Genomic DNA, 9,433 nt, shown 5'->3' with positions numbered 1-9,433 from the left:
TATATATATATATACATATACATATACATATGTATGTATGTATGTATATATATATATATATATATAAATTGCGATGGAGCTCTGGTAGGGTTCGGGTTTCCTGGCCTGGAGGTGATTTCGGGATGCTGACGGTGTTTCTTCTCTCTCGTCTGCTGGATATTGGTGAGATATTTCCATTTGTTTTCTTGCTTTGGCTTCTCCTTCGAGCTCGTCTCCTGCTCCTCATTTTTTTTGGTTTTTGTTGTCAATGGCAACAACTTATGCCGGAGTCACTGTTGGGGGCTCCTCCTCCGATGCTGCTCCAAAGTTCGCATTTTCCTTCTTCCTTTCATGACTCTTTGATTCTTGGTGGGGAGTACAATTTCATAAAGAAACAGGGAAAGAAGGGGGTAAGTTTGTGCTCTTCCTCTCGGACTCTAAAAACACCATTCTGGCCTCTGCTTGTCGTTTCCATATGGTGGGTAAGTTTCTCTATGGGCTACCAAAATTTGATTTTCTTCTTAAACTTTTCGAGCTTTTAAATTTGGCTTGGGGCTGGAAGATTGGTGCTCTTGATAGTAGGCATATACTGATTCGGTTGTCTAATGAGGAAGACTACGCTAAACTCTTTGCTCGTAAAACTATTCGTTTTGAGAATGTTTTGATGAAAGTCCTAAAATGGACTACTGATTTCGATCCTCGGGCTGAGTTTCCTATTATTCCTGTTTGGCTTCGTCTACCTGGTTTAAAAGTGCATATGTTCCACCACGAGATTTTATTCTCAATCACTGTCATGTTTGGTAAACCGCTAATATTAGATGCTCCGACTTTCAACTTAACAAGGCCTTCTATGCAAGAATTTTAATTAAAAGAGATGTTACTTTACCCCCCTGAGGAGGTTTTGATAGGTTCTACACATATTGGTTACTGGCAACAGGTTTTTCTTAAGAAACATCCTCACCACTGCTCCCATTGCCGCATGTTTGGACATGATTTGGTGCATTGTTTTCACCTGCATCCTGAAATAAGGAAAAATAGTGCGGGTCGTTCGACCTCTGCTGAGATTAAGTCTACTCAGAGAACACCTCCTGCGATTGAACAAATTGCCCCTTGCTTGGAGGGGAATAGTGTTGTGCAACATGGTACCGTGAGCATGATGGCCCTCTAAACAATGAGAGGTTTGAAGCCACAGTGGAACGGGTTTCTGATACACAAAGTCCACACCATCTCAACATCTGCCATCTTCAACTATGGGCGCTGAGTTATTGGTTGAGCAGGACATTGAATTACTTATTGCTAATACTTTCCCTGGGGAATTACCAATTGTGGAAACTCCCCAAACCGTTACAACTCAACACCCCCCCTACTATGCACTCTATTACTACACAAATTGACCAGGTTGCTGAGGCTACTTTAGCCTTAGATTCTGAATGGAGTATCCAAAAATACAGTAGGAAAAGAGGAAGAAGGAAGTCTGACATTTCTAATATGAAAACTTCAAGCAATACTGATGTCATTTACCATTCTGAGGGAGAGCACTTGCACCTTCCCCTGGGATCACTAGGAGGGGTGCTTTAAGCCAACATGATTAGCATATCATAGCATATTAGTGTGGAACATTAGGGGAGTGGCGGACCCCCACCCCATTAATTGTTTAAAATATTTATGCAGGGTCCATAAGCCGGGCATTTTTGCAATTTGGAGCCGCTGGTGTCTGTCCATAAGGATGGTATTATTAAAAAATTTAAAAACTATATGCACTATAGTAATCAGAACAATAAAATCTGGATTTTTTGGAAGAATGAAATTAAATTCAGCATCATTAATGATGATTTGCAATATGTTCTTGTTCACTATACGTTGGAGGAATTTCATGGTTGGGCTACCTTCATTAATGCCAGCTCCTTATTACAGGATAAATTATTTCTTTGGTAACAACTTATACACATGAGTGCTTCTATTGTTGATAACTGGTTTGTTGGAGGTGATCTTAATATGGTTATCTCCCCTTCGGAGAAAAGGGGTGGGACTAAAGCTGATACAAATATTATCAACCGTTTTTGTAAGCATATTATTGATGTTGGGCGTTTTGATTTAGGTTTCTCGGGTACTCCTTATACTTGGAGGAGAGGCCTGCTTATGCAGAGGCTTGACAGATTTTTGGGAAACTCCTCTTTTCTAGATTATTATAATATCATTCATGTAAAACTTCTTAATCATGTTGCCTCAGATCATAATCCTATTTTGCTTAGTTTGGCTTTTCATTCTAAACATGCTCACTCTCATTTTAAATTTCTCAATGTCTGAACCTCACTCTTACATTTCTTAATATGGTTAAACAGGCTTGGAGTTCTCGGTTGTGTGACAGCCCATGGTTTATTTTGTGGCAATTGCATAAAAGTGTCTTCTCTATTGAAGAAGTGAAATTTTGATGTGTTTGGCAATGTCCACTCCAGGGTTTTGAAAGCTCAACAGGAGGTGGATGCACTGGAGTCACAGATTATCTGCACTCCTCTTATCGAAAATGTGGCTCAGGCTCGTCAAAAACTCCTAGAGGAAATCACTATTGAGGAAGATTTCCTACGGCACAAAGTCTGTGACACTCACTTTAGCAATGGTGATCGGAATACTAAATATTTCCACGCTACCATCAAGAATAGAAGGAATATTAATGTTATTCTTAAGATTGTCACATCTGAGGGTATTGTCCTTACTAATGTTGATAAAATTGACTCCAATGTTGCAGATTATTTTGCTTCTCTTTATGATGATGTTGTCCCGGTCAATGATATTGATCCGGATCTGTTTGATGCCAATAGAGAATTGGTATCGTCCCTTTTATTGTCTGGCCCTCCTTCGAAGATGGAAATTCTCTCCTCTCAAAGATATTTACTCCCAAAAAGCTCCTGAACCTGATGGTTTTACTTCTGCTTTCTATATTTATTGTTGGGACATCATAAAAAATGAGGAAATTGTAGCCCTTCAAAGTTTTTTTCAAGGAGAAAATCCTGGTAAGTACTTTACTGCTGCCTTGATTGTGCATATCCCTAAATCCACGGATAAATTGTCTGGAAGAATTTCAGGCCTCTCTCTAAGATCATAAGTAAATTGATTGTGGCTCGTGCACAACCTCATCTTCCCTCTCTCATTTCTCCACATCAATCGACTTTTGTTAAAAGCTGTGATATTTCTGATAATATTTTGTTAGCCCAAGAAATTATTGAAAATCTTGATAGAAAATGCAGGGGTGGAAACTTAGTTATAAAACTAGATATCAAAAAAGTCTTTGATACCATTAGCTGGGATTTCATTATTAATGTCTTGGTGGCCAGAGTTTTTAGTTCTAACTTTTGCATGCTAATTAAAAGATGGTTGACCAATAATCATTACGGTGTGCTTGTTAATGACAATTTTTATGATTTTTTCTCCGCTAAAAGGGGTATTAAACAAGGGGACACTCTCTCCCCTATTATTTTCATCATTGCCTTTGATTACTTATCTAGATTACTCAATCGTTTTCAATTGCTCTACCCTCACACACAATTCTCTCATAAGGCTAAAACTATGGTCTCCCACCTTGTTTATGCTGATAATGTTATTATTTTTGCGAATGCATCTAAACTTGCTATCAAAATATTAATGATGCTCTTAAATAATTTTCAGAATTGTTTTGGTTTGACTTTTAACTGTGACAAATGTAAGTTGTTTTTTGGCAAGCATGTTAAACATTATATTGCTAATTGGGGGGCTTCTTTCACTGGTTATCATCATGCCTCCCTCTCTTTAAAGTATCTTGGGGTAAATCTTATTAGGGGAAGGAAAAAGCAGATTCAGATTGATGATGTCATTGACAAAATTAAACATAAGATTAATGATTGGAGGAATGTCTTTATATCTACTGGGGGTAGAATTACTTTGCTTTCGAGTGTGCTTCAAAGTGTTTCTCTCTATGCTTTACAGGTGTTCAATCCGAAGAAGAGTGTCATTAAAGTTATGGAAATGTTTTTTAATAAATTCCTATGGGGGGAGTGGTGCTAAGAAGATTTGGGTTTCTTGGCATAGGATGTGCAAACCTAAAAATGCTGGGGGTTTTGGTTTCAAAGCTTTACAACATACTGTTAAGGTTAATCTTTGCAAGCTTTGGTTTAAATTTAGAGAGGGCTCTTCTCTCTGGGCCTCTTTTATGCATCAAAAATATTGTGCCACTTCCCACCCTTCCCAGGTTTTGTGGAAGTTAGGTGACTCTAGGATCTGGAAGACCATTTTGAATGCCAGATCCATTGCTAGAGACTTTTATGTTTTGGGATATTGGTGATGGAAACATCTCTTTCTGGAATGATAATTGGGGAATGCCTTCCCTATCTGAGCACACTCATTCATCTCATACAAACAATTTGCTTGTTTTTTGTCTCTTTTCTCAAGAAAGTTAGGATTTTACTAATCTATGTTCTCTGGCTAAGCTATGTTCTCTGATGGGGGAGTTGAATGCTAATTATATATCTAATATTCCTACTACCCCTTCCCGCAGAGATTATCCTGTTTAGAAGAAGTCTTCTTCGCAGTCGGTCTGTAAGTTGATATATGACACTTTACACTCATCCTGATTGGTTTTGGAGAAATTGGATTTGGCATAAACTCTTTACTCCCTCTATCTCCTTTTTCCTCTGGCACTATTTCTCCTCCTTACTTACTCTTGATGACATTCTGAAACTGAAAGGTTTAAGACTGGCATCAAGATGTCCTCTGTGCAAAATTTCGGAGGAAGGCTTAAGACATATTTTTTGAATGTCCTTTTTCAATGGATGTCTGGAATATTTTGGGTTTACATTTTGGTATCCCCTGGACCCATAGGGGCACTTTAATTACCTATTTGTGAGAGTAGAAGGCTTACGCCGATGACGAGGGAAGGCGTCTTTCCCTCCCTCTGCTGGTCCTTTGGTTCTTTGGGCTGCCAGAAATAGCCATAAATACATTTCCTCCACCCCAACTGTCGTTATTACTACTTCCTATATTCTAGTCTATTACTCTAAGGCCCTAAGGGCCTCTACTAATGTTGCTCCCTATGGTATGAGAGCTAGGCCCCCTCGTTTAGTCAGCTAGACACCCCCTCCTCCTGGCTAGGTGAAAGTTATTGTCAATGGCAACTAGAATGAGCTTTTTGCTGCTGTTGGTGGCCTTTTTAGAAATTTTGAGGGGCATTTTTTGGGCTATTTTACTTCTCATGTTGCCGCTAATACTCCCTTAGCTACGAAATGTTGGGGGTATATCTTGCTTTAAATTTTCATACTATTATTGTTGAAACAGACTCAAAACTACTTTATAAGATTTTACTGGGTGTCTCTTCACCTCTCTGGGACATTATTTGTACCCTCAAACGTATTCAAGCTTTAATAGTGATGTCGGTGAGTGGGATCTCCGTCGACAGAGAGGGCCCCCCCCCTGCCGATTGGTTAACCAGGCAAGCAGGGGGAGTGTGCACTGTTGGTTTATCCCCCCTACACCCCTCCGGCTTTTACTTACTCGGGACTCATTAAATTTGCCTTATATTAGAACTTAGAAAATTTTTATGCACAGCTCTCTGGTTTGGTTTTTCTACTTCATCTCTACGTTTTATCTGCACCCTCCCTTTGCTGCTCTCTATGTTCTGGCAGGTCAGAACGCCTTCTTTTCTTCTCTGCTAGACTTTTTTTGCTTGTGGATCAGTTTCCTTGGTGGCAGAACCGCTGGCTTGGAGCGTTCTATCTGTTGTTTTGTTGGCTTGGAGAGATTTGGAGTTTTTATCTGATGCCAGATTTTGGTTTTTCTCAAATGTTTTACCTATTTTTGTTTTGCATTCGCACAGGTATATTTGTTTTGGGTTTTGTTTTTTTGGCTTGGCTATACTTGTAATTTTCGGGTTTGATTTGGTGTGGGTTGTACTGTGGGAGGAGGAACCCTTAGAGGTGAGTTTTTTCAATATATTTTTTTGGATTTTTAGGCGGGGATCCTCCTCCCCTCCCCTTCTTATACTTTTTCTTTATATTAACACATAGAGAGTCACTCTTGCTCTTTCCCCAAACAAAAAAAATAATATATATATATATAGTTCACTGAGAGAGAGAGAGAGAGAGAGAGAGAGAGAGAGAGAACATGGTGGAGATAAGACTGGGCTCCATCCGCAGACATTGTATTGGAAAAATTGTGTTGCTTATGTCAGCCAGATTGTAATTGTTTATCAAATCTTCCATGTGATAGATATGCATAAACATATAATCTCTCTCTATCTCATCTTTCTCTATCCACTCATTACGATGTGGAAGATAAGTAGGTGACAGAGAAGCAGCCATGAAAAGTAAACGGTGCTAAACTAACTCCTAAAGAAGCTTTTAATCTGTTTCTTTCCCATAAGCCAAATTCTTTCTAATATATTGTACAATTTGAAGGATTTTATGGCCAGAAAAAGATAGTAATGTGACCCAAAAAAAACCATATTTTCAATTGTTAAGAGAAGCGGCGGTTGTCCAATCTTCAAATATTTGATTGAATGATGTTATTTCAAGTATCAAAATGTAGATTAAAGATTACAACTTTTGGAAAAATAATTAATCATGCAGATCATTGTCTCCTAGTCAAATAAATAACGCAGCCCAAGCAAAGCACTCTTAAAACAACAAAAATGGGCTGTAGATGTCATGGAAGTCAAAATTCCAAGATTCTCTTGATGAAATCCATCTTGCAGCTGTTGTAACAGTAGTCCCAAGAGAAGCCCAAGCTATCAATGCTTGCAGATAAAATGTATGTAATAGTTAATCAGTTTACTAGTAACACTAAAGGAGATAGAACTTATATTGATTTCTTTAAATCTTTTCGAACATGTTGAACTATGAATCCGATAGATTAACATTAGAGAGTGAAATTCTTACTTTTAGAAGAATAGGGGAATACCAATGCTGCCTTCATTATCGAATGGAACAATGCGCCAGCACAATCAGCATGTGACATATGATATGACAATCTGAAAAAAAAGAACATATACAAAAAATCTTACCATTGCGCTCAAGGAACAATAATATAAAAAAAAGCACCTTGAATGAAATTTGAACGTTTGTCAATAAATGTATATTTTGCATATGGGGTAAAGTGTATTGTGTATTTTCTTTCGAAAAATTTTATGGATATTCTAGAAAAACAAAGTGATTATCTGACACCAAAGTTGACCCAAACCACAATAAAAATAAAATATTATTGATGAGATTCAAAAGGTTTACAAAAAATAACCCTTAACAACAGGAAAATAACAACACAAGCATAAAAGACGGGACAACCTAGGGTGAGGATGAGGGATGGCGAGTGCCGGTGAGAAGTAGAAAAGGGCAGGTTGGGGGTTTCGGGTTCAGCCGTGGGGTTGGGGAAGATGGAGTCGGCAGGTCAAAGAAGGGTAGGAGGTGACGGGGGAGAGGCTGGAGAGTTCTTGCGGCTATCGGTTGTAAGACAATCGTTTGAGAGAATAGGAAGGGTTATGGGAACGGCATGCGAAGGGAAATAGTTGCAGTAATACCTGGGATGAACAGGGCTGTAGATGGAGGCGGGTGGGGTTGATATAGGATGTGAATTGATGCTGGTGGTTGGGGAGCAGGGGCTTGGGTAGCAGGTTGAGCAGTTCGAGAGGGGAGAGAAGAGAGCGGCAGCGAGAAGCAAAGAAATGATAGCAGCAAGTTGAACTACTAGAGGATGACGATTGGAAGTTATCAAGCAGTGGAGAGGGCGACAAGGGAGCAACTAGGTCAAGGTAGTCACCACTTCGGAGTAGGATACAGCCAGAGCACCACCTGTCATCGGATACAACCCTAACAAGAGAAAAAACCTAGCAGCTAGAAATCCGAAATCAGAAAGCACCAAAAGTCTAACAACAAACAAAGCAAAGGGCCAATTTATAATAGTAGATAAGTAAGGAGAGGGAGGGGAAAAGAGGATGCAGCATTCCAGCCCTAATTAGAGCCAGCCAGTTAAGCCTTCCTAACCCAACCGGCACCAGTGGCTGAACCGGCAGCCCGATTCAGCCCCCTTGCATCACCGTGTCAGTTTCTGTTTAGCAACCCTTCAATTAAAGCTGCCTAAATTTTCCCACGTAAAGACTCAAGTAAATTGAAAATCAGAATCATCAACATCTGAAATCTATTTAATCTTATAAATGCTGACAGGTATAAAAATCTTTCTGAAAAGCTGAAAAACGAAAATAACCTTAGTGAATTGATTTCCAAAATAACGTTCTCCAAATTCACACCAGCAAGAGCTCGTTGAAAAGTTGCATCCACCTGAAGACAGATTTCACAGATAAATACTGGCTAAAATGAAAGTCAAGCTTCACTGGATTTTCATTGAAATTTAAACTCACGAGAAAGATACAGAAGAAAATTCACTGGAAGTAACTATACCTCCTTCTCAAAATCAGCAGAATCTCTATAATCTTCACCATCACCAACTGTACTCCCAGAATCAGGTAGCAATTCACCAGATGCTGGAATACTGCCCGTGTCCTGGTCTGCTGCATCAATATCAGCAAAAGAATTTGGTACTAATACTGAGAGCTTGTCTGCAGGGATTGGTGCAATTGAGTGTCTCCATTCATCTTCATTTCCTCCCTCACAGGATGACCAAATATAACCAGCTCCAGAGACGTAAAACTATAAATAAAATAATGTAACTCATTTTTATGTGTTGCTTAAATGTTGATTGAGATCATGTTCACGATTCTGACTTTAGCTCAACCAGTCAATCTCATTTTGTATGTATGTAGGTATGTATGCATGTACTTACCTATACATCTATGTATATGTATGTATGTATCTACATACATATATATATATATATATATATATATATATATATTATTTTTAACTTGAAGTCATGAGGCACAAATACATTAGCACTTGAATAATTTCTTCCTTCTTAACATTTTCAAAAATAAAACAGAATTATTTAACTGTTATATATTTTGGCCATAAACATAATTGACATCATCTATTGTGATTATTTTATATTCCCAAGCTAATCTATTAGTGTAACGCCCTTTGTTTTTTCGTAAAAATTTCCGTGCAATGCTTGCTTTACATTTTCAGGCTTTTAAGAAAAGATGAAAGGGCAAATTGAAGGAATGAAACAGAAAATAAAAATCGAGTGAGAGGAAGAAAGGAAATCAAAGGGCACCTTCATGCGTGATCTCGAGAGTGACATGGAACATCCAGCTGAGCTCAATTGCTGTGTTTGGACCGGTTTGACCCAAGTATAGCAGGGGTCCACTCCTACTTACACTAGAACTATTTATATTATTTTATCGTGTTTTAGGTTAGTTCTTAGCTTGAGTTTGTTCAGAACAGTCGTCAGCGTCTCTCTATTCCCATCTAGGGCAGTGCACCGGTTGTATCTTACTTCCAAGGTGGTGATTATCCTTTCTTTACCACTCCACATCCATCCC

The 9,433-nt window shown here is 38.7% G+C and overlaps 1 protein-coding gene across 1 annotated transcript in view; it reads right to left on the bottom strand.

Moving 5' to 3' along the window:
• The window catches only part of LOC110038599 (translation initiation factor eIF-2B subunit epsilon-like), a 41,104-nt gene extending 32,441 nt beyond the window's left edge, over window positions 1-8,663 (bottom strand). Inside the window, exons 1-3 of the mRNA XM_020743477.1 lie at window positions 8,394-8,663; window positions 8,200-8,273; window positions 6,882-6,973 (exon numbers count right to left, since the gene is read on the bottom strand). Of these exons, the coding sequence (XP_020599136.1) occupies window positions 6,882-6,960 (79 nt within the window). The 5' untranslated portion in view covers window positions 6,961-6,973; window positions 8,200-8,273; window positions 8,394-8,663. The remainder of the gene's footprint in view (window positions 1-6,881; window positions 6,974-8,199; window positions 8,274-8,393) is intronic.
• Between the last annotated feature and the right edge of the window lie 770 nt (window positions 8,664-9,433).

This window comes from Phalaenopsis equestris, unplaced genomic scaffold, assembly GCF_001263595.1.
Source record: "Phalaenopsis equestris unplaced genomic scaffold, ASM126359v1 Scaffold233209, whole genome shotgun sequence".
Taxonomy (NCBI): domain Eukaryota; kingdom Viridiplantae; phylum Streptophyta; class Magnoliopsida; order Asparagales; family Orchidaceae; genus Phalaenopsis; species Phalaenopsis equestris.
Note: the sequence above shows the minus strand (reverse complement) of the source record. Positions and strands in the feature narration are given on the sequence as shown.